Source organism: Botrytis cinerea, chromosome 3, assembly GCF_000143535.2.
Source record: "Botrytis cinerea B05.10 chromosome 3, complete sequence".
NCBI classification, from domain to species: domain Eukaryota; kingdom Fungi; phylum Ascomycota; class Leotiomycetes; order Helotiales; family Sclerotiniaceae; genus Botrytis; species Botrytis cinerea.
The window spans coordinates 1441887-1466995 of record NC_037312.1 but is presented as its reverse complement, the minus strand read 5'-3'; the positions used below and the strand labels follow the sequence as shown (position 1 = coordinate 1466995).

Here is a 25109-nt window from a genome sequence, read left to right as displayed (position 1 = left end):
TCTTGTGTTAAATAGTAGCTTCGGGATGCGACGTAAAGATGTACGTTCAACTGCCAATTCGCTTTGATTCTTGGCTTGACTTTAATAGTTTCTAATTCAAAATACTCAATCAACAAGATGCACACGTTCTTCGCATCGGAATGGTTTAACTTCGAATTCCTGCGACTCTTAAGTATGGCACCGACGGGAGGCTGCGAAACCGCCGAAGCTCTTACGGCAGTGAGTCGCATAAAAGATGGAAACGTAGAATCATGGGCTTCTGCTTGGTCTGAGTGTTCTCATAAAGCCGAGATGATCGCTGAAGAAGCACTGAAATTGGGCGACAGGCCGGCAGCTAGAGCTGCATTCCTAAGAGCTTCAAACTACGCCCGTGCAAGCCAATATATGTGGAGCGATCGGAGCAACGCGCCAAATCCAAGACTACTTCCTGTTGCGGAGAGATACGAAAGTCTTTTCAGAAAAGGGGCGCTGTTATTGGATGACACAGAGGCTCGGTTCCTGAAGATACCGTTCGAGAAGACGACCAAACTACCTGCGATATTATATCTGCCTGCCTCTGCGCACATTCATTCAAATGGAAAGATCCCGATTATTGTGAACGTCAATGGAGGAGACTCTGTTCAAGAGGAGTTGTTTTTCCTTGCCCCAAGTGTAGGACCACGACTTGGATATGCAATTCTTACGTTTGATGGGCCGGGGCAAGGAATTACTTTGAGGCGCGATAAGCTGTTCATGAGATATGATTATGAGAAGGTCATTGAATGTGTTCTTGACTTTGTTTTCGAATATTCGAATCACAATCCTGGGTTACAGCTTGACTTGGACCGTATCGGAATTCTCGGTGCATCACTTGGAGGCTACAATGCACTGAGAGCCGCAACCGATTCTAGAATTCAATGCTGTGTGAGTATTGATCCGCCATATAATATGTGGGAGATTGTAGCTTCTAAGATGCCGCGTTGGTTTCTAAGTGGATGGCTATCTGGCTGGATATCCAACAACTTCATCGATCGTGTAGTGATGTTACTCGCGAAGGTTAATAGTCAATTCAGTTTTGAAATTGGCCATATGATGTGGGCATTTGGTCAAGATACTCCTTCTGAAGCACTTCTTGCTCTGAGAAAATTTACGCTGTGCTCAGAAGAAGGCGAGCTGTGTCTTCATGGCATTAAATGCCCTGTCCTTGTCTCTGGGGCTGGAGGATCTCTTTATTTTAGACCGGAGACGAGCACTGTTAAGATTTTTAACGAATTGGTGAACGTGGATGATGCGAACAAGGAGAAATGGATCCCAATAGAGCCTCGCGATGGAGGGCTACAGGCAAAAATTGGAGCCTTTGGGCTTTCCAACATGAAGACCTTCGCGTTTTTTGATCGGCATTTCAAGGTGACAAGAGAACCATTAGCTTTATGAGCTGAGAAATAAAAAGGAGGGAGAAGCGGGGGCTACAAATGTTTTATCCAGATGGCTTGATTGCATGGAAACTTCCTTTGAACCTCCAAAGGTGGAATGAGAGACACGAATTTATGTACTGAAGATGATGTCCCCCAAATAATTTCATGCAAAACTTCAAACAAGTTTGGTTTTTAGAAAAAGATAGCCTCCTCTCGTGTACTCTATTACACCCCCCTTTTAAACAACTTATTCCAGCAAACCATGATTGCCCTAAACTGCCCTCACTCCCACTGCGCTTTAAACAAAGTAAGCTATTAGAAGAATTTCTCCTAAGACTCAGAGTACGGACCTATTGAAAACATCCACATGTTATTCATGATGCATAGCCAAGTCGGCGTTCTGCTTCAACATGGCGTTTTCTGTTCGGCGGTTTTCTCAACATGGCACTTTCGGCGATTTTACAATAAAAATCCTGAAACTGCCGTGATTACCAAAACTTCAATTTGCCGAGTAAATCACCTTAAAACGGATGTTATAAAGGTAGGTAGGTTGATAGAATCTTTCACGTTTATTAACCATAATCCATCTTGTATCGATAATTGACAATCACTTGCGCCATGTCACCTCAACTCGAAAAGGTCTTGAAACTCACATCGTTTCGTTACAAACGGCCTGAGTATTCAGACAAGGAATTCCACGATTTCTGTACAGATCATGGACTGAAAGCGGCCAAAATCCAACAGAGACACGGAGCTCTGAAAATCGCTCAGGTTAGCTCCCTCTATATTCAAGAATGTTTCAGCCAATCTAACCATGCTTGAAAACAGTACCATACACCACCAGCGTGCAAGAAACTCCTCACGGACATGATTCCCTTCGCACTTCAACCAGGCTGGGCTTTGGAGGAACACGATCTTATGGTCCAAGTGTGGGTACGCACAACAAATGACATGGCAGCTATCTTCACGGATCCAGAATTCCAAATGTTGGTTGGAGGAAGTACCCCAGAGGTGCAGGATAAGGCACATATTACAGCGGGTTGGGAGGAAGTCTTCGTGGAAGACAATAAAATAGTAGAATGTCCATTTCCTCCATATGAGGAACGCTCTGCCGTGGGCGCTGGTAGTGCACTTTTTGGATTGGATAAGATCGCAGAGGGAACCAAGATTTGAACCGTCGCTATGTAGAAAGCATCAAACTTTAGTGCACCGTGAAGGTGCGAATACTTCTAAGTTTAATGTTCAAGGAACGGTCAATATCAATACAATTCTTACCAGTCAGTGCCCTCCTATACACAGTGCCTCTAGAAACCCCGAGAAAAAGATGGTCAAATCTAATCGTGAACATTAGAGAAGAGAAGAGAATTGTGTGATACGTCCGACATTGTTGCAAGTCATTGGTAGTAGCATAGTTCGTGAAAAGTTGTTCGAGATGTAATCCTTACATAGCGCGGTGTTGACTAAGCACGGGTTCTCAACCTGGGGCACCCTTTCAACAGACATCAAACACCCAACATATACACTTCTTTACAACCTGATACTTCTCCTTTGCGTAACCTATCCAGACCAGCTACAATCCCTTTCAAGCCAGTTCGATATGTTCTCATGGGATGTGGGATGAGCTTTTCGAGCTTCAATAGTTCTTCGACCTTTTGTATCCAAGCTGCTGCAAAATCATGATCGTCAACGGCTGCTTCACGATAATAATCGCCTGCCAGGTGCACCGGTTCACCGAATACACTCAGTGCTAAAATCCACTCCGGCTTCACGTCTGCCCTTCTGCGGTTTAGACGTGCTGGAATAGATTCTAACGCCGTATAGCGACCTCCGCGACACCCGATGGCTCCGTAACACATGGTAGTCGACTTCGAAGTAGTAATACAATCTAAAGCGATGGTCAAATCTCCCTTTGTCAATTCCCGAATCTCCTCCCGACTCTGCGATTCCGCATAATCAAAAACTGCGAATGCTCCTCTTTCTTTCACGAGTTTAAAATTCCGAGGAGAGCATAAAGCGATTGGGCGGTAGCCCAGATGTCCAAGACACTGCACCGCTAGTGTGCCAGTGGCTGTTGACGCGCCGTATACCATTGCAAAAGGGTGTTCGTCTGCTGCGGACTTGGGCACTTTTTGGGACAGAGAATCGAGTGACTCAAGATCGGATGGGAGTATTCCGAGTGATCGGAGTGCCAAACCCACGGTCATCGTTCCTATTCCTAGCGAAGCAGCACTGGCAAATGACATGGAGCTTGGAATCAGCATACAAAGATTCCCTGTCGCTGCAAGGTATTCTGCAAATGCTCCATTTGACGGACACAAAGGATTTGAACCAAAAATAGCGCCGCAAACCCGATCACCAACATGTAAGTCTTTGGATAATTGGTTCCCAACTTTGCACACAATTCCTGAAAAGTCAGCGCCGGCGATGGCCCCAGACGTATATGATCTGTCTAGAATTTTCCAATCGGATGGATTCAATGCAACTGCTTTAACTTGCACTAGGACCTGATCCTCCTTGATATCCGGGACTTTGATAGATTTTGATACAACTAATTTTCCAGGGCCACTTGCGACTAGTGCATTTTGTAGTGCAGGTATTGTAAGCGACAATATCCCTTCGTTAGGTGTAGTTTGTGCCATGCTTGGATTAGGAAACACTTCGAGTTCAGTATCATCAAATATGGTAAGCTGTCAACGTGTTGTTCTTGGAATAATATGCTTCCCGGCGTTCTTGCATTCTCGGCGGTTTCGGTGACCGACTCTCAGCCCTCTAAATGGCGATTTCGCCGGGACTTTAATTCAACCGTCAGAAAATATTTGATGAATTTCTATGACTTATTCCTAGTAGGGGGTAAGTATAAGCTCGTTTATCTTATGCAACATTCATAGCTTTCAGTAGGAATCTTGAAAAAAATCTTGAAGCGACCTCAGTCCTGTTTTCTTTCATTCACTCAGCTATTTCCAAACTCACAGTGAGACACTTCCAACTTGAGTAGAAGATCACAAGGTTTGTGAAAATCTACTACTAAGCCGACAAATTACAGCTTATTTTTACACTATTTTAAAATCATTTTCTGGGTTTCTTTCTGCTATCACAATGGTGAACAAGCCGGTTGCCATCATCGGGAGCAGTTGTCGGTTCACAGGAGCATCCAATACATCCAAGCTTTGGGAGCTACTCAAGGAACCTCGCGATGTACTCTCTAAAATTCCGGAGGAGCGATTTCTGGCAGAAGGATTTTATCATCAGGATGGCCAGCACCATGGAACTAGCAACGTTTTACATTCATATCTGTTAGACGAGAACCCGCTTGCTTTCGATTCCGCATTCTTTCACATTCATAACCGAGAGGCAGAATGCATTGACCCACAACAACGCTTGCTTCTTGAGAATGTATACGAAACTATCGAATCTGCTTGTTACCCGATGGAGACCATTCGGGGCTCTGACACAGGCGTATTCGTCGGACTTATGTGTGCAGACTATTATGATGTTCAAATGCGAGACCCCGAGACGCTTCCACAATATTTTTCCACTGGTACTGCGAGAAGCATCGTATCAAACAGGGTCTCTTATTTCTTTGACTGGAAGGGTCCTAGTTTGACTATAGATACTGCTTGTAGTTCTAGTTTGGTCGCCGTCCACCAAGCTGTAAGCGCGCTCCGAAATGGAGAGTGTCGTTCTGCTGTAGCGGCAGGTGTCAATTTGATCTTTGGGCCCGAGATGTTCAATGGAGAAGCCAATTTGAAGATGCTGTCGCCCACTGGGACATGTAAGATGTGGGATGCTTCCGCTGATGGATACGCACGAGGAGAAGGCTGTGGGTCTGTTATGCTCAAACTATTAGAGGATGCAATTCGGGATGGAGATCGTATTGAGTCTGTCATCCGCGAGACTGGGGTCAATTCGGACGGTAGAACGATGGGAATCACAATGCCTTCAGCTTCAAGTCAAGAAAAGCTGATCAAAGAGACTTATCGCAGAGCTGGTCTCGATCCTTCCAAAGAGTCAGACAGGTATGTTTTTCATTTGTATCATCTATCCATGTATGAGAATCTGATGATTACAGGTGTCAATTTTTCGAAGCGCATGGAACAGGAACCTTGGCGGGTGATCGTCAGGAAGCAGAGGCTATTAGTCGAGCGTTTGATCTCTACCAAACGTCCCATTTGATGCAAGACAACCTTCCACTGAGTGTTGGGTCAATAAAAACAATTGTGGGCCACCTTGAAGGATGTGCAGGCATTGCGGGTCTCCTGAAGGCATCGCTAGCGCTACAGCATTCTTTCATACCCCCAAATATGCATTTCCAGGAGCTCAATCCAGAGATTGAGCCATTCTATCAGAACCTAAAAGTCGTAACATCGCTACAGCCATGGCCATTAATTCCAGATAACACTCCTCGCCGTGCTTCAATCAACAGCTTTGGATTCGGCGGAACAAACGCACATGCCATACTGGAAAGCTATTCTGCAGCTCTGGACACTACTGAATCACAACTCAGTTTAGGGAAAGAAGAAATGACCCAAATAAATACAATAGTGCCTCTTCTGCTCTCTGCCTCATCTGAGCACTCTCTTGTTGAATTGACAAAGAAATACCTTGATCACTTAAAAACCCACCCATTCCAGAATCTTCAAGACATATGTTGGACCGCTTTGTCGTGCAGATCTTTACTTCCTGTCAGAGCATCATTTGTTGGGGAATCTAGTGATTCCATGATCGCACAAATAAAACAGAGACTGGACCTTCTTTCGATTGATTCATCGGCCACGCTTGGCGTAGCATCTATTGGAGATTGCCATAATAAGATACTTGGTATATTTACAGGGCAGGGTGCGCAATGGGCGACGATGGGGAGTGGGTTGATTCGGAGCTCACCGATTTTTAGACAATCCATCAAGAATCTCGACCACGTCCTCCAGTCCCTTCCAGACGGCCCCGAGTGGCTTCTCTCTGACGAGATTCTTCGGGTACCAGCTGAAACACGTCTGAATGATGCTCAGATCTCTCAACCTGCCTGTACTGCGATTCAGATTGGACTTGTGGATCTTCTCCGTGCCATGGGTATAAAAATGGACGTTGTCATAGGTCACAATAGTGGAGAAATTGCCGCAGTGTGTAACTACAGTCAAATCCCCCTGAATTCTGCTAACATTTGTTCCCTAGGCTTATCAAAGTGGCTGCTTGAGCGCTCGAGATGGCATAATTATCGCGTATTATCGAGGTCTATTTGCAAGATTGGCCTGTGGCGCCGACGGATGTGCAGGTTTGATGATGGCTGTTGGTATTGGGCACGCAAAAGCCTCCAACTTCTGCTCACGAAAGCAATTTAGAGGCCGTTTGTTCGTTGCCGCAAGCAATGCACCACAGTCCTCGACGTTATCTGGTGACTGCGCAGCTGTTGAGGACGCTTTCAAGACTCTAAAGGAAGAAGGAGTATTTGCTCGCATTCTAAAGGTTGACACCGCATACCACTCACCTCATATGAATCCTTGCGCAGAGCCATATTTAAATGCCATTCGAAAACAGGACATTGTATATACTCCTTGTATGAGTTCTTGTGTATGGATTTCAACTGTTCATGGGTTTGAAATGGATATCAGTTCGGACCCAGTTAACGACGAATACTGGTTAGAGAATCTTTTGAATCCTGTATTGTTCGCAGATGCATTGCAGATTGCATGCGCGGATTATGGTCCGTTTAAAGCGGTCTTAGAAATTGGGCCTCATGCTGCCTTGAAAGGGCCGACAGTGCAGACGTTGAAAGAATATTCAAGTGGAAAAACAACACCGTATTTCGGACTTCTTAGCCGTGAAGAAAATGATCTAATTACATTTGTGAACGCAATAGGGTCACTATGGACAGCAATGCCATCAGCAGTTCCAGGCTTCTCAGTGGAGCTAGCAACAGGCACTACACGGAAGCCCAAACTGCTTGGTAATCTGCCAAATTATTCATGGGATCATCGGCAGACATTCTGGCACGAGTCTCGCTTGTCAAGCGAGTATCGTTTGCGTCCTCCGCCACAGGAGCTTCTTGGCGCACGCATCTATGCAACAGCCGAAGAATATCGCTGGAGAAATGTCATTCGCTCAACTGAGATTGCTTCGTTAGAAGGGCACAAATTCCAGGGCTCGATTTTGCTCCCGGCCGCCGCATATTGCGCCATGGCAATAGAAGCCTCGAAGGCTTTCTGGGATAATCAAATACCTCGACTCATTCACATCAAAGATTTTCATATCGTCAAAGGGATCACTATGGACGAACAGTCGAATGGCATCGAACTACTTTTTTCCCTGAATGCCGTTACAGATCACAAGAAAGCAACACATAAGGACAATACTATCATATCTGCCAACTTTAAATGCAGTTCGTGTAATATTGATGGAGCTCGAAGGGTCGAGACAACATTTCACGGCACGATAGAAATCTCCATTGCTCCTGACAATGCCAATGCTCTTCCATCGAGGCCATCTACTCATCCTCTTCTCGACCCCGTTGATATGGAAAGATTTTACACTTCGTTACTGAACGTTGGATTGTCATATAGTGGTCCCTTCAAGGGCTTGTTATCAGGCAATAGAAGGCTCTGGGAAGCAGTCACAACAGCACAGCAAACCCAAAGCTCATATGTGATTCATCCGACTTTGTTGGATCTTTGTTTCCAATCAACAATTCTAGCATTTGCCTCGCCAGACGATGGGTAAGTGACACAACTGTTTTCAAATGAGGAAATAAAAACTGACTATTGTAGGGAATTCGATATCCCTTATCTACCGAGGTCTATAAAAAGTCTGATGATTGATCCTTCAGCTCTGGGGGGAACAGCAGTGGGTATCATAGAATCCTTCGTCACCAGCCACGATCTTCCATTTGAAGACAACCCACCCTCTATCATTGCAGACATGGACATGTATAAAGAAGGTGGTATCCAGAAACAACTTCAAATAGAGGGGATGAAGTTCGTAGCTATGGCAACTGAAATGGACCAGAATCGAGAAATGTTTTTCCAAGAAGTTTGGGTAGAGGATATTTCCACTGGTCTCGTCGCTTCCCATACAATACAAAAGGACACTTCACTCGATCTTGAATGTTTCGAACTTTGCGAACGACTATCTTATGTCTATCTTAAAGCGATTCGACAGCAGTTCAATTATGACGACATACCCAAAGAATATACTAACTACTTCAACTCTCTCAATGACTCAATGTCTCTCGTGGACGATCTCAAACAGTCTAGCTTTCGATCCGAGTGGCTAAATGATACTCACGATAGCCTTTCCAGCCTGGTTCAAATGCATGTCGATTCCACCGATGTTGCAGCGATAAATGTTGTTGGCAAAATGCTTCCCGGGGTTATTCGTGGAGAATTCAAGCTTTCAGAATCTCTGGGAGATGGATTCCTGATGAGGCATTACGGTGAACGTGTCAAAATCCCATTTCTTAAAGACTGTCTTGCCACAACTGTTAAGCAAATTTCTCATCGATATCCTCAAATACGTATTCTGGAACTTGGAGCACATTCTGCAGAAAATGCGAAACAAATTCTTTTAGGCCTGGGCAGCTCTTTCGGGTCCTACACATACAGTGGTCTTTCGGCAGCATCTTTCCACGCCGCTCGTAGCACATTGGCACGCTGGGCAGGTAAGACGACATTTGAGACTCTCGACATTAGAAGCGCTCCACACTCGCAGGGCTTCAAAGATCATTCGTATGATATTATCATTGCCCCAAATGGTCTCCAAATCACTCAAAATGTTCATCGAACGCTACTAAATGTTCGCCAGTTGTTAAGACCTGGTGGCTACTTTTTAACTATTGAGATTACGGGTAAGACGATGATGAACGATTTGATGTTGGGTGCAACATCTCACTGGTGGTCTGAAGTCAGCGATCATCGCTATTTGTCTCTTGCAACATCATTAGATAATTGGCACGGCTTACTCGACGCTACGGGGTTCTCTGGTGTACGACATCATATTGACGATTTCCATGATTCGAAACACAGATCTTCTTCCTTAATCGTGTCTCAAGTTCCAAATACGATATCAGATGGAGATCCTAATGATCAAATTGTTGGTCGAAATCCGGGACGACTACTAATCATTGGAGGCACTTCTAGACATATTTCTGATTTTGGAAAAGAAATCTTGGCACTCTTATCTAACACGCCACAGCTTGCTTTTGTGGATTCTTTATCTGTATTAGATCTTAATGCTTTGGAGGGAGTCTCTGCAGTACTCTGCATGACCGAACTTGATAAACCGCTCTTTAGAAATCTCTCGCCTTCCGAATTTGTGGGTTTGCAAACCCTCTTTCATAGTTCGCGGAAGATATTATGGGTCACTGAAGGGCGTTGCAATGCTGAAGATGCGTTCTCCAATATGACTTTGGGGCTAGGCCGTACAATTGCTCTCGAATATCCAGAGCTTTTGCTCCAGTTTTTGGACGTTGACAATTTGTCATTGCTAAATCCTGCTATCCTAGCTCAGAGATTGATGCAACTAGACGTCTCTGACTCTTCCGATTCACATGCTGGCGATCTATGGAGTTTAGAGCCTGAATTACAGGTTAAGAATGGCAGACTCCTTGTACCGCGAGTTCTTCCCATCGCTGAAATGAATGACCGCTTCCGGTCAAGGTCTCACCCCACCTTCAATACTCTTGGAAACTATGCTTCAAAAATTTATATTCCTCTGCAAGATTCAAGTCTACCCTCCACTGCATTTGTTTGTGTTCAGGTTATTCAATCTTCTCAACACCCTGTTAGGATTGCCGAAAACGTGTTTCTGTATATCTGCTTCGGGCACATTTTGGAGGACAAATCACAAACAGTCATTGCCCTATCTTCATCCAATGAGCGCATAATTTGGGTCAAACGTTCCTGGATGATTCACAGTAGCGATCATTTCAATGATCCTCAGCATACTCTTGAATCGGTTATTGGCTATTTGTTCGGTTGCTTTCTTGCGGAGCTGCATCCTGCAGAACATGTGGTCATTCATGGGGACAGCAACATACTTTGCGAGACAGTTGGCTTGAGACTTTCGTACTCAAGTTGGCGTGTTCATCGAATTATGACTCAAAAGGTCGTTTCCAAGTTACCGGTGTTACTCGTACACGATAAATCACCTATTCGTGTTTTACGATCTCAGATTCCAGCCACTGCATCACTAGTTGTCGATATCTCTGAATCACGAGATCATATCACTCAGGTACTTGCAAAGCTCAACACAGTCAAAAAATGTTATGGCTGGTCAACATTCTTCCGCACGGTAGCAACTTCTTCTCAGCTGGCCACAAGTGTTTTGGATCTTGCAAAACCGCTTCAAGTAATAAAAAAGTGGATTGAAGAAACGCCATCTATCTCTAATTTATCGTCCATCGACAATATGGTATCCAATGTACCAACAAGCACTAAACTCAGAGTGAAGCCTATAGACCCTAGCTGTCTCCTACGATCAGATAGAACATATATATTGGCCGGTATGACGGGCAGTCTTGGTCAAAGCCTTTGCCGATGGATGGCCAGTAATGGTGTGTGCTATCTAGTTCTCTGGAGTCGAAGCCCTCCTATTGATCAGCCTTGGCACCGTGAACTACAAGAAAAAGGAGTACGGATTCTCCTTGAATCTGTGGATGTCACTGATAGTACCGCTGTTGCAAATAGTGTTCAGTCTTTACGTGAGCAATGGCCCAGAATCGCTGGTATAGTTAATGGAGCCATGGTAATCTCCGACTCAATGTTTTTTGATATGAGTTTTGAAAGCTTTAACCGCGCTGTCAAACCCAAGGTCAACGGTAGCGCGATTTTAGACACTGTTTTCTACGATGAAAGTCTTGATTTTTTTATTATGCTTTCGTCTCTTTCCTCCGTCGTTGGTAACATTGGTCAAGCAAATTATTCGGCAGCTAATATGGTACCAAACCCGCCCCCTCCATCCACCTGCTCAGATATTTATTGTTTACTAACGAAATTAATTATCTAGTTTATGGCATCGCTAGCAAAACAGCGAAGATTGAGGGGATTGGCGGCATGCTGTGTAGATGTCGGCATGATACTTGGTGTAGGATATGTTTCCACGAACGCCAGATCCACAGAAGTCTCCCTTCGTAGACAAGGATTCACAGCAATATCGGAAGCTCAGTTCCACCAGATCTTTGCAGAGGCTATTCTCAATAACGCTCCCAACTCCCCTTATTCTTCGGAAATTATAACAGGACTTCAGGATCGACAATGTAAAGATATAGTTCCATATGCTGGCAATCCCCGCTTTTCACACCATTTCAACGGTTCTACAAAAACTGAAGCAGTGTCGCAAACTCAAAATTTACCGCTGAAAGATCGTTTGTTCTTGATCAACAATATCAAAGATCAAGAACAGATGCTGCAGACGTCATTCCTCGACCATTTACAAAATATGCTGCAGATACCCTCCGGTACCATTAATCCTGACAATTCGCTAGTAGAGTTGGGAATTGATTCTTTGATGGCCGTCGAGATAAGATCTTGGTGGCTGAAAGAACTAGATCACAATTTTCCAGTTTTGAAACTCCTCGGGGGCGTGTCTCCATCATCTCGTAAGGTTCTCGCTTTTCCAAATTCTCATCCAGTCTGAATGAACTAACACAATTTAATATGCAGTCTGTGGTCAGTATGTAGCAGGAATATCCCTGATTTCGTCTCAATCAACATCAGATGGAGAATATTTGGTTGCTCACGGAACTACAACTGGCTCATATGCGACTTCTTCTAGCACCATAGAAGAACAGACTTCGACCTCTGCCAGCAGTGATGAAGAATTGTCGACGATGCATTCTAACCATAATTCCCACCGAATAATTAAATTTACGTTAGATATACCCACTCGTGATGTGCAATTGACCGTACCGACGTCAGATGCACAGTCTGGCCTTCTTTTTATCATGGGTTGTACCGATGATTCGACAATCTACAACTGCACGTTGCGCTACAGTATTGTGGGGGATATTGATCAGAATCGTCTCAATAACGCATTTGTCAGAACCATGGAGCAGCATCAATCCTTACGAACGGCATTCCGCAAAGATAAGGTATCTGGAGATACCATTCAAGTCATTTTCACCACACCTCGCCTAGATTGGGCGTATCGAACTGCACTTAGCGAGGAAGAAGCTCTCTTAGAATTTTCCGACATGAAAAAACGAAATTATGATATTGAGAGTGGGCGAACCATGGCTGCAACACTTCTTTCTTTTGGACATGATTCACATCAACTGATTTTAGGATATCATCACCTTATCATGGACTTTGTAAGCTTGCGAATATTCTTCGAGCAGGTCAGAAACTACTATAACAATCAGATTCCGGTTACTACGTCTACTCAATATTCAGAGTTCGTGATACATCAAACGAAAATTCTGTCTTCATCAACAGCTAGAAGCGATAAAAGTTACTATCTCCAAGAGTTCGCTGATCCTCCAAGTCCAGTCCCACTACTACCCATGGCTCGCTCTCAGTTCCGGCGCAGTTTACCACAATACAAAATTTGTGCAAGTGAAATCGCGATAACCCATAGACTGAAATTGCAAATCAGGGAAGTAGGGTCTAGCTCAAAGTGCACACCATTTCATTTTTATCTTGCTTCACTACAGGTACTACTTGCACGCACAACTGGAGTGGAGGACTTTTGCATCGGCATTGGAGACGCAAATCGGGCTGATCCGAAGTTCCTTGATACCATTGGTCTCGTCATGGAGTTGGTTCCCTTGCGCTTCCAATATGGGTCCCTTGACACATTCTCCAAAGTCATGTGCGACACCCGCCAAAAGGTTCTAGCAGCACTGAGTCACGTATCCACCCCTTACCACGTAGCATTGAGTGGTTCCCAAAGATCAACTAATACTAGTCTTAGCCCACTCTTTCAAGTGGTTCTGAACTATGTTGCCGGCGGGGCATCAAGAATGAAAATGGGAGAGTCTAAATTTCAATACATCGAGTCTGAAGAGGCAAAACACCCCCAGGATTTAGTTTTTACTATCCGCGAAATCGATGGTGTTACCCACCTATCTCTTGCTTCTCACGAATACCTATATAGTAAAGAGGATACCAAAGCGATACTTGAACTTTATGTTGATCTATTAGAGACTCTATCCTCCTCTCCAGGCAAGGAAATCTCACAATATCCAATGACCACTACTACAGATAATCGGGCTTTGGCACTAGGGCTTGGAAATTCGATAACAACACGCTGGCCATCTACTCTGTCACAAAAAGTCGCCGAGATAACATCAGAGAACCCTAATCATCTTTCTTTGAAAGACCAGCTGGGGTCTCAAATGACATATGCTGAATTGGAAAAAAGAGTCAATACCATTGCAAGTGTTCTAATTAATGCAGGTGCAATTGGAGGAACTTTGATTGGAGTTCTTTCCAGCTCCCGTACAGATGTTGTAGGCACTGTTCTAGCCATTTGGAAAATTGGTGGAATCTATTTGCCCCTTGTCGTTTCTCATGGTGCCGAGCGCCTCTCTAATGTCACTTCCAATTGCTGTCCCGAAATACTTGTATGTCCAGACTCAGTGAATCTTGAGCTAGCACATCAGCTCAACTCCAGACACGTTGTGGATCTAACAGAAGTTCACAATCCTCAAAATGTCTTTACCATATCGGACCGGAGCAGTAGTTTACAAACTGCAGTCATCATATATACAAGTGGCTCCAGTGGGTTGCCTAAAGGTGTCGTACTCACTCACGCCAATTTGATGGCTCAGATCACGGCTGTACAGTCCCGTATGGGGTTTGGGCGCGAGGTTGTCCTGCAGCAGAGCTCAATTGGCTTTGACGCATCACTGTTCCAAATTTTCATCGCCCTGACAACTGGTGGATGCCTCATTCTTGCTGATGGAAGAGCTGATCTGGCAGAAATACCTGCTATTATGGAGGATGAAAGTGTAACCATGACTCTAGCAGTACCAACTGAATACACCTCATGGCTTGACTCGAACAAAGAGGCTCTCCAAAGGTGTTCTTCTTGGCGGTATGCATTCTCAGGTGGCGAGATGCTCACACCCAGGCTTCTGCATGGTCTAAAGGGATTGTCTCTGACAAGTCTCGAGGTATACAATGCATATGGACCTACCGAATGCTCCATATCTTGTGCCATTCATCAAGTTCCATATCTCGAGTACGAAGATGGCATGGAATGGACCCTCAGTCTTGTGGGAACCGTGCTACCTGGTTACGAAGTATACATTTTGGATGAGAAGTTACAACCTACTCGCATTGGATGGCCAGGGGAGATCTTTATTGGGGGACCCGGAGTTGGTTCTGGCTACGTGAATGACAAAGAAAAGACCAATGCAAGCTTTTTTCTTAATCCCTTCAAACAATCCGAAACGACTGGCACAACTCTTTATCGAACTTCTGATCTTGGTCGGATACTGCACGATGGAACAATCAGCATTATTGGTCGTGCGACCGGCGATAGACAGGTAAAACTAAGAGGAATGCGAATCGAGCTCGATGAAATATCTCACACTATCCTGTCTTGTTCCAACGGCATTGTTAAAGAGGCGGTTGTCATCAAAAAGAGTGGCACAGATCCATTTCTGGTCTCATTTGTTGTTCTGGATCCCAACAGAATGCCTATAGATACACCAGGATACTTGAGAGACCTTTCAAATTCCCTTCCTCTGCCACCTCATATGCGACCTGCCGTATGTGTCAGCATCGAAAAAATCCCTCTTCTAGCCAGCTGCAAAGTCGATTATGGAAAACTACAAGTCATGCCACTCTCTCAAGGAGTGAGGGATCTCAAAGGAGAGGAATTGAATCCCATTGAGAAGAAAATGGCAGAGATCTGGAGAAAGGTTCTTCCCAGCACAAGTGATGAGTTTGTTATTGGAAAATCGACGGATCTGTTTGCCATTGGAGGCAACTCTATTCTTCTTCTTAGAATTCAAAGTGAGATAAAAGAGCGGTCCGGTATCAAAATACCTCTTTACAAATTGTTTCAGTCTACCATGCTGGCGGATATGTCTCTACAGATGGTAATGGGCGGTAATTACCTTCTGCACAGTTCGTCTATTTCTTGGGAGCAAGAGCTTTTTGTTGAAGATATATTACAAGATGTTCAGAAGCAAGACTCATCTATTGCAAAGCCCCAGATAGTCCTTCTCACTGGATCAACCGGATTCCTTGGGCAGGCCATTCTCCGTCTCCTTCTTTCAAGTCCTCAAGTTCAATTTATACATTGTGTTGCAGTAAGGCCAGGCTCTCGTTCCAACATTCCCTCTTCGCCGAAAGTGATCGTTCATGATGGCGATCTTTCACATCCACTTTTCGGACTTAGCCACTCAATCATAACGACTTTAGCTAACACTGTTGACGCCATTATTCACAACGGGGCTGATGTATCTTTCCTCAAGCCATATTCAGTATTACGAGCACCGAATGTGCTTGCAACAAAACTCCTATGCCAGATCGCCATACCTCGCAAGATACACATGCATTATGTGTCTTCGGCAGGTGTTACCAGATTCTCTGGCCTTGAGACATATCCGGAGGTCTCCGTTGCAGAACACCCTCCTCCTGAAGCCACAAACAGCAGCTCAAACTCGAATCAAGAATTCGACTCATATTCGATCACCAAGTGGGCTAGTGAGGTTATTGTTGAGCGTTCAAGCAGGTCTTTTAAAACGCCTGCAACTATTTACAGACCAAGTAGCATCACGGGGGAAAACGCACCAAAGCATGATCTCCTCACAAACATTCTCGAATACAGTAAAATTCTCAAGTCTGTGCCAATCTTAGACGGATGGACAGGTGTGTTTGATATGATCTCTGTTGATATTTTGGCACAGATGATTGTGTCGAGCGTGTTAGATATAAGCTCTGAGGAGATAGACGACGAGCCAACGACAGTCTATCGTCATGCATGTGGGGAAGTGAGGTTTTCAGCTGCTGGGAATGGACTCCTAGAGTTTGTTCAGGCTCAGTTAAACGATTGGGGACCTCCTGGGCGTGATAATGTGGTGACTCGGGCTAGTCTAAAAAGCTGGGTCGGAAATGCGAGACGGGCTGGAATGGACACTCTGGTCGCTGAATACTTGGAGGGCATTAATATGTTAGAATCGGTACCGATGCTTCCTATATTGGAGGGTAGTTTGAGTAATGAGCAGCATAGAGCAAGATATTTTGGGCAGGCCAAGGTTGATGGGGCGTGATTTTTTAGTGTATATCAAATAATTCTATTGAATTCATCGCGAGCTGGGACCTCACTTTTGAGAAAATTCCAAGACACCCTACGTTGCTGGTCAGTTTTTATCGCCTTCACAACTACATGTCATAAGTTAAAGCATTCAAAGATTTTTTCTGTGCGACTCAACTGCTATTGTTATTAATGCTAATACAAAAGACAAGATTAGAAGAGCCGCAGTGCATAATCAACCCATAGCTCCAGAACTAGATAAACAAGCGGCTTCCTAAATAACGCCAGCAGTATTCCATATTGATCTTTGTCAATAAATTGGGGTATTAATCTTCAATTTCGAATCCCATTCCTTAAGCCCTAAAACCCATTCCTCTCCCTCACTTTGTTTCGTGCCATATGCTGATTAATAATCACCCACGGCAGATATTGTAGCATCACTATCAGAGCTAGCCTGAGTTTCTTTATCTTTATCTATTGCAGTCTTTTCAGTCGCCGGATTTCCTTTCATAGGATTACCCATTCTAGAAAATGGATATCGTTCAAGTTCTTCCATCAACTGGGCACGAACGATTGATACATCAGTAGGGCTTCCATGACCATTCTTTACGCACTCATCACACACGCTCTGGCTGCAAGTTTTAAATTCACAGCCTGTGATACATCTTCTACATTTCCTAACAATCTGACCGCGAATGCTAGAAATCTGGAACTGGTGTGTATATGTTCCCGGACGGTGGAAGACGACGTGTGGAGCTGTGGCTGATACGTTGGCAAGAACTTCGATTGAGGATCGCAAAATAGGAGTTTTGCGATCAGATCTGGGGAGCGGCTGTGCCGATAAGCTGTGCACCGATTGCCTAGTACTCAACTCCATGCTGCGAGGAAAAGGGGTCTCGGGTGGAGTTGGCATAGATCCGCCGACGGTCTCTGCCTTTTTCGAAGAGTCTTGAATCGCGACAAAGCTGGCGGCAGGAATATCGATCTGCATTTCATCATAGGAAGAGGTGGCGGGTGGATTGCCCATAACTTGAAGGTCCATCACGGCTTTGTTCAAAGGACTTGGAGATGATTTGGGAGTTTGGTTCAGCTTAGCTTGAATTTTCGAAGATTTCTAGGGGATGAAAGGATGTGGGAAAGATTATTATGATCTTGAGAACGAAATGGATAGATAGAAGTTTTTGAGATGAGAGGAATAGAACAGGGGTATAAGTGTCCAGAAGCGAAAAGGGGTGTAGGTGGAAATATATTGAGGGAGCCCTATTTATATATGAAAGTCCTATGCTAATTAGTTTAAGTGACGAGATCAACACGATATCATTGCCCACACCAGAAAATCAACTAACACAAATGAGCTAAATGTCAAGATATCCTAATTAGAGCTAAATCCTCGCGATACTATATCCGGAACAAAGTTCTTGCTTCTATCAACCTCAAGACTGTGCCAAGAAAGCAAATGAACTACAGGTGGTGCTAATGAGCATTAGTATAAATCAAGATTTTTTGTATAAGTTTGTGGAGAATACTATATTAAGAGGTTTTGATAGGCCCCGAAAAGCTCTGGGTGAAGAGACGATATGCAAAATAATGTTAGAAAGCTATACCACTAAGCCACCATTCCCTTATTGGACATGAATCTCGATCTCATCGTGCAATGTATACCTTGTTCTGGTGATTTTATATGGGCTTGAATAGTTTAGAATGATAGTTTGGAAAGTGGAGAAGAGGAAGGTAGGAGAAGGTTATTAATCGGAAGCAGAAGTATCTACAGTTGTCTTTCTAAAATGCAAGTGCGACCGATCATAACTTAATAAGGTATAGCTAGCATGAAGTAACTGCGATAAAGAGGCCATTCTTATCCTGTTATTGAGGGAATTCGAAAGACTGGAGTCTAGAGTGATGATGTTTCGACGATAAAGGTATAAAACCCAATATTATAACTAGAGACAGTCGTGATTGTGTGATTTTGACATGTGGATATAACTTTTAAAGCTTATATTCCAGTCTATATCAGTAGATCTGATAATTTTAAGTTTGAGTCTATATTATGGATTTTAACATCAGGTCTAGAGCTCTAGTAGTATGAGCCTAGTAGGCTGACCATTTTAATTTCTCGTGCCATGTGATTCGTTTACTCGCTGAATACTTTTATTGGAGAGGGTGGATCAAATGGAGAGGTTGCTCAAATGCTTACTTCCTTAGTGGGCTTTGTACAGAGAAGGTCAGAGAGATGTGCAGAACTCACTGCGAGTTAGACTGTCGATCGTCGTGGGAACCTTTGACTTGTACAAAAAAACCAATCTTCGCTTTAAAGTCTCGACCGTACTAGCACTATCATCATGCACTCAAATATACAGGGAAGCGGCCTATTGTTCTTCTCCATAGGTTTGTATTGAAAACTTAAATAAATGCGTCTAGTTAGGCACAAGCTATGCAACCCCCCCCTCAGCCCATCAAGCCATTTAAAATCGAGAAACTATTAAAAATACTGTTATTTTAATTTTCTCTAAAACTATTCAATGCTAAAATATCCCGATGCAAAACAATTCAAGCATTCCTCTATCACACTTGTCAACTTCAGATTCAAATATTGAAAAGAGAGTACCTTTTGAGTGAGCCGCTTTTATCGAACAATCGATATCAGGATATTCATACACGAAATCAAAAACATCGCTAAACAAATCTTACCGAGATCATGATTTTGTGGGATTGAAGCCATCCGTGCGCGTGTCAATACGATCTAATTTTTAGTAGCAGCTGCTGTAACGAGATTGGAGATCACCAAGACAGGCTAAACCCTATCTACGAGCTTACTCAAATACTACACAATGATAATCTTCCTTTGGTCGGAAGATGTGATTCTTCATAAATGATTATACGACTCTTCATTTATTCCCTTTACGAACTATGAGGTGATCGATCCTACTAGCACAAATCTTAGGTATTCAAGAAGCCAAGTGTTTGAACAGTTTACAAATAGCTTCCGAGGTATACGTAATAATGTCCGGTAAATCTGGGCTCAGTGGCTAAACCATGTGGCTGTTGTATGAAGGCGCTGAGGGGAAATACAGGAAGTGGCTGAAAACACAACGGCTTAGAAGGAGAACGAGGTAGACCCGTATATTATGACGATGTAATTAGTTAATAATTGTGCATGAGTTTCTCAACTATTTGAATTGTATTAATCCTTTATCATGACTATCTTCACGCAAAAAATCCTTGGGTTGTGTTGGTATACGGCGAGAAAGTAATCATGACAAGAATGTTCCGCATGCACTTTCATGTGTAGGTTCACCACGCAATAAACATGTGAATTTGAAAGACAACAAATTCATGAGGTATTTTACAAGTGGAGCTTCAGGTTTGACTAGTGGTGGTAGCTGGGTTTTCTCGAGTATACAAATTATATGTTGAAGCAAAACTTAAGGTATACCGATACCGATTGAGGAGATGGAGCGGTGCCTGGTGAAAGGAAGGAGCTTGATTGTGAGACTTCATCACTTCGATTCATTCCTTCATCAAAGCTTCTATGCAAAATATTGAACAAAAAAAACATTTAGAAGCATATTGAGAAGCATACTGAGATTTTCGCTCACAGTGGTTAGGTTCATGAAGCCAGACGTCGAGAAATGTGGAGTATTGAGAGAACATTGAAAGAACCACAAAAGCATATATGGAATGTGTTTAGCATTGCCTAAACCTACTTAATTCGAATCACTCAAGATGTTAAAATGAGATTCTTCTAATGCTTCATCTCACACGTCATGATAAATGGTACCGTGATTCCTCCAAGGTACAATGATCCCCTCCTTACATCATGAACAGCGGCCGTTGCTCCTGTCAAAATTGTTCCGTCATCTTCCACTATAGTTTCAACAATATAACCCTCCTCGCTCTTGCCCAGATCCTTCTCTTTTCTTACTCCCTCTTTGATCAAACGATCGAAATCAGATCCTCTTCTTCGAATTCGTACGACTGCCGCAGGAAGCTGGATTGATCGATCATCCAAACTTTGAACCCATTTATAAGGTTGTGGAATTGATGCAGCTATGATGTCCCCATTCTCATCTACACTCATGTTATCAATTGGGTATGGTGCTTGTAACGTATCCTGTCTCAATAGAGTCTTTTCACCAGTAAGCGAGAAGACATGTACCTCGTGCAGTAATGTATTCGGTACATATATTAGTCCATCGCGCCCTGTAACTAATCCATTTGGAGCGGTAAGACCAGTAGAGAGTATTAAGTTACAGTGATTGGCACGTGAATCGCAGTGTCCAATACTCCCACCACCGACGAGGATATCTACATGGCGACGCTGTGGTATTCTTTAGTCCATCGTTGACCGCTATGGAAATTTTGATGTAACTTACAAATCCGACCTTCGCGCTGTGATCATTGGTGAACAAAAAATCATCGTCATTCACCCAGGCCACCTGATTAGGAGTTTGGATTGCAGGATCTGCGTATGTCTTTATGTGCTTCATTGAAACACTTCCAACTTGGGTATGAAATAGTTCTATGGTAGAATTTGCACCTAGTGTCACAGCATCAAGTGGGGCACCAGTTAGAGGATCAATTGGAGGTCGATGGTTGACGAGCAGAATGCGCAAAGTACCGGTCTTCGGATCTGGACGGATATCAAATCCATGTAGGTTAAAGGTACCATCTCCATTGTTGCCAGAGAAATTTTCGGTCTTCATCCACTGAAGACGAGATTCCAAAGAGCCTTCTCCTCGGGTGTCCAGAATAGCAATTCTATCTGCTAAACCTCGTCCGGAAATGTTCAGACGATCGGCACTGTGGTTGGTTTTGCGAGTCAGCCAAGCTGTATCACGCCAGTGAGGAGAAAAAAAAAAGAGACATGAACAGAGTATAAAGTCTAGAAAACTACGAACGCGGGAAGCCACTGGAGTCGACTTTGGATATCGGAGCAGGCTATATATAAGTATCCACTGTCGTGATGAAGCCATAAATCTTCACAGCCTTCAAGGCCGAGATTATCAATTCTTTCGCAAGTTGCGTTGAATGTATCATATGTTGAAATAGTACGTCCAACACCTAACACATCAAATATAATGCGTCTGAAGAGGAATTGATACAGAATTGCGATGAGGGCAACAACTATACCCCCTCCGTAGGCTAGAGACCTCGCCATTCTTGTGGAAGATAGCTTTGTAGTGAGAATAATGAATTGAACAATGGATGGTGATATAGATTGACGCTGAGTCACTTATCATCTGAAGATGTTCAAAAAGTCCCTCCACTCCTGCTTCATTTTTGTTGTCAATGCCGTTTTCTATTTGTGGAACCTCGGCTTGGTAAGACCCATTCCATGTCGTCTGACTGCTCGTCCCACCCGGCTACATCTGTTGCCTTTCCTGGGATTTTCGTCATCTTGCCCCACGATTCGAAGGATTGAATTCTTGGGTGGAGTCTGGAAGTGGAGTCTGAAAGTAAAGTCGGCATGGGAGGTCAGAGTCTTTGGGGAAAACCCTGAAGTTGCACGCCCGATGGATCCTCCCAATATGATTCAATTCCAAGCGATATTAATCACAATACCCTTATTCAGCTGTTTGTAAAGGAGAAAGATTGGGATGGCTTCATCTGGCTATCATATCGTCTTCCAATCGCAACCATACAATCAATATATACGGGACAAAACACTCAGCACTGGAAGGGAGAGAGGAGACAAGAGATGCAGGCGGAATGATCAAGTGATCGCTTGTTCCTGCCTTCCCTTCATCGTCGTCGTCGTCGTCGTCGTCGCTTCCTTTACCAGGTATGGAGGTAGCTTGGAAAGCATTTAAATGGTCTGTGCACAATGATTCTTATCATGTCCATCTTCTCTCACAGTCCAGCAACTTGAAGTCAAATCACTATAAATTTTCAAAGTTACAACTCACTCACTCACTCACTCACTCACTCACTCACTCACTCACTCACTCTTCACATCTTCAACATTCGCATCATCGCATGGTGTCGGAAACAATTTCAGTATCATTCTTATGAAATTAAACATTAGGTACTCTCGGATCTCAGCCCTCGACATCGCCATCTCCCACCGACGCACCTCGCAAGTTATCCATCCTCCAGGGACGAAAAAGAAAAAAATAAATACTTCATGCAAACTCAGAAATCAATGCCACAAAAAGACCGGTTCAACGGTACATTAAAACACCAGCCCATTCAAATCAACTTCATCATTCAAACCCAGCATCGTTCCACTCAGCAAGCAAAAGAAACCGGGAAACCCAATCCTTGATTACACCAATGATCAACATCGGTCATCTTGAACACCTCAACCCATTACTATTAACTCCATCCGGTTGCTTTGAAAAGAAAAATCACCATGCTTACACCTAACATTCTCTCTCGACGGCGACTTCAGTAAACTCCAGTTCACTCAGATCTTGGTATCTGGAACTTCCTCCTGCAGTAAAGTGGAATGAGTTGGGTGGATAATTGGCCGGGTTTACCGGTCGATTCACTTGGATTGCGGTAACGATGTTGCTTTTCCAAGTGATGGAGGTTTCGCCCGAAGCAAATCGATCGCTAACCCATCCCTCTCCAAGATATGGCCCCAGACCTTTCATCTTATGAAATTTGCGTACACGATGGTGATGATCGCTAGGAAATTTGGCATTGTAGCGCACCTCATCAGATAATGCTTCATCGGTCAGAATCTCGATTTGTCTCGTGCGGCAGCATTCATTTTGGATTACACGCTGAAAATGGTGATGTCCAGTCCAGACAATGGCGAGTCGCTGTAGTCTGGGCATTGCCGCCAAAACTTGGCAGTATTGCCAATTGTTGCGATCACTATTGAACCACTTCTCTGCAAGCAAGTAGTCCACGGCAAGCTTCTGGATTCGATCGCCGGCTGTGGAGAAAAAGAGGTCCTTCAAAAATTGGTAGCCAAAATCTTCGCGCCAAGTGTTGTTACCAGCCTCCAAAGCATCGCTGTAGATACGAAAATGACTGGAATTGATGAAAACGGTGTCTCGGTCGAAGTTGATGTAGCACCTGAAGTTTGTTGTTGCAGCTTCAGGACCAACAAAGTCTAACGGAAGCCCCAGAAGAGCTTGCCTATCGTCATACATCTTCTTGTCTCGTTTCCAGGAATTGGCAACGGACAATGCTTTGTAACGTTTCAATCCTCGTTCTCTAGACACTTGGCAGACGCTAAGAATTGCTGGATTTTTAGCATCAGTAGACGCATAAACGATCATCCAATTTGCGCAACGCTTTGTGATATGGACTTCAATGATGCGATCTTCTTCCATAGAGAAATCCCATATCATACATTGGACTTCGGGGGGGAGTTCTGGAAATTTTCGGAAGCGGCATCCATCTTCAGAAGAAAATCCCTTTTCTGCTGAAAACTCCAACATTAACTTCTCTTGATCGCGAGATGGGCAGTGATATCCAATCAGTTCTAGGCTGTGTGTGCATGACTGTTCGGGGCTGGCTTCAAGTGTCTCATCCTCTGAAATGGACTTAATTAATGATGATGTCATTGTTGCTCCATCAACTGGCTCAAGAATCTTGTTGAGTGGTATTGGGGGTCTCATATTGAAATCCAACGAGACAATAGTGTAATTGCTGATAGTTGTCGTTGGCAGTTTCGCAGTTAATTCATCAAAGGTTTGGTGAGATAACTTCAAAGCCAAACCCCTTTTGGCTCTTGTGTTGGTACCAATATGCGAAAATGAAAAAGCAGTTCTCTTGGTGCAACTCTGTGGAGAATACGTCAGGAACGCACAGAGGAAGAGCCTGTTAGATTGTTCTTACATTTTTTTGAATGGAGGAAATTGTTGGCTTGGTTTTCAAGTCTGCATTGATTGAAGAGCTTCTTAGCATTTTTGAGGCAAGCAATGGGGCCAGCCCGTTTTGGAGCTATGGGGATATATTAGTATGATATTCTGCAGGGGACTCAACTCAAGAGTGTATTATCTTACCATTCTTGTACACGACATAGTGTCGGAGTTGTTAAAATTGTGACAGTATGAAAGATTTGAAAGTGTCTAAAGATTGAGGAATAAAATTCAGAAAACAGAAAGTCGGAGCTCAAGTACGTTTTTAAGACTATAAAAAATATGTCAGGTGAGCAATTCACCTCCTCGAGCCACTTCTTCACGTGGCCTTGTTTTGATCTTGCCTTGGCTCAAAACTTTAGTGGTGAATTAGACTAACATTCGTTGTTTCATATTTGAATCTATCAAGGTCCTTTTTTTGACATGTCAACAGGTTTCCTGTTCTGTATACGTCATCCTTATTATATTTAGTTCTTAATGAGTTGATCAATCATAGGACCGAGTTAATCAAGCTCATAATAAAATGGAGAGAGAGTCCTTCACTGATGAAACACGTGTTTAAATTTTCTATTTCTACATTTGGTTTGAAGATGAGTCATTCATGAGCAGATATGAATATCTTCCTTCTTCGCCTGAACATAAATTCTCCTGGCTCAGGCTTGCAAGTAGTCTTGTATTCATATCTTTTCACACCAAAGCTTGA

The 25109-nt window shown here is 43.7% G+C and overlaps 7 protein-coding genes across 7 annotated transcripts; 3 read left to right on the top strand and 4 right to left on the bottom strand.

The window, feature by feature from the left end:
* The first annotated feature begins 22 nt into the window (after positions 1-22).
* Positions 23-1572, top strand: BCIN_03g04390 (hypothetical protein). Its single transcript, XM_001560620.2, has one exon. It carries the CDS (start codon positions 118-120, stop codon positions 1411-1413), a length of 1296 nt encoding a protein of 431 aa, XP_001560670.1. The 5' UTR covers positions 23-117; the 3' UTR covers positions 1414-1572.
* Positions 1573-1903: 331 nt separating this feature from the next.
* On the top strand, positions 1904-2692 carry BCIN_03g04380 (hypothetical protein). The gene is made up of 2 exons (XM_001560619.2): positions 1904-2165; positions 2223-2692. The coding sequence occupies exons 1-2, from the start codon at positions 2013-2015 to the stop codon at positions 2565-2567; spliced, it is 498 nt and encodes a 165-aa protein (XP_001560669.1). The 5' UTR covers positions 1904-2012; the 3' UTR covers positions 2568-2692.
* An 87-nt stretch (positions 2693-2779) lies between these two features.
* BCIN_03g04370 (hypothetical protein) lies at positions 2780-4157 on the bottom strand. Its single transcript, XM_001560618.2, has one exon. The coding sequence runs from the start codon at positions 4031-4033 to the stop codon at positions 2897-2899; it is 1137 nt and encodes a 378-aa protein (XP_001560668.1). The 5' UTR covers positions 4034-4157; the 3' UTR covers positions 2780-2896.
* Positions 4158-4436: 279 nt separating this feature from the next.
* Positions 4437-16887, top strand: Bcpks3. Its single transcript, XM_024691948.1, has 7 exons — positions 4437-5410; positions 5464-6511; positions 6564-8101; positions 8153-11318; positions 11388-11979; positions 12044-16694; positions 16802-16887. Exons 1-6 carry the CDS (start codon positions 4491-4493, stop codon positions 16603-16605), a joined length of 11826 nt encoding a protein of 3941 aa, XP_024547721.1. The 5' UTR covers positions 4437-4490; the 3' UTR covers positions 16606-16694; positions 16802-16887.
* Positions 16888-16908: 21 nt separating this feature from the next.
* On the bottom strand, positions 16909-18211 carry BCIN_03g04350 (hypothetical protein). Its single transcript, XM_001560616.2, has one exon. The coding sequence runs from the start codon at positions 17629-17631 to the stop codon at positions 16996-16998; it is 636 nt and encodes a 211-aa protein (XP_001560666.1). The 5' UTR covers positions 17632-18211; the 3' UTR covers positions 16909-16995.
* A 2052-nt stretch (positions 18212-20263) lies between these two features.
* BCIN_03g04340 (hypothetical protein) lies at positions 20264-21865 on the bottom strand. Its single transcript, XM_001560615.2, has 3 exons — positions 21488-21865; positions 20963-21389; positions 20264-20907 (listed from the first exon to the last, which is right to left on the bottom strand). The coding sequence occupies exons 1-3, from the start codon at positions 21745-21747 to the stop codon at positions 20332-20334; spliced, it is 1263 nt and encodes a 420-aa protein (XP_001560665.1). The 5' UTR covers positions 21748-21865; the 3' UTR covers positions 20264-20331.
* A 535-nt stretch (positions 21866-22400) lies between these two features.
* Positions 22401-24706, bottom strand: BCIN_03g04330 (hypothetical protein). Its single transcript, XM_001560614.2, has 3 exons — positions 24551-24706; positions 24384-24488; positions 22401-24328 (listed from the first exon to the last, which is right to left on the bottom strand). Exons 1-3 carry the CDS (start codon positions 24566-24568, stop codon positions 22952-22954), a joined length of 1500 nt encoding a protein of 499 aa, XP_001560664.1. The 5' UTR covers positions 24569-24706; the 3' UTR covers positions 22401-22951.
* Between the last annotated feature and the right edge of the window lie 403 nt (positions 24707-25109).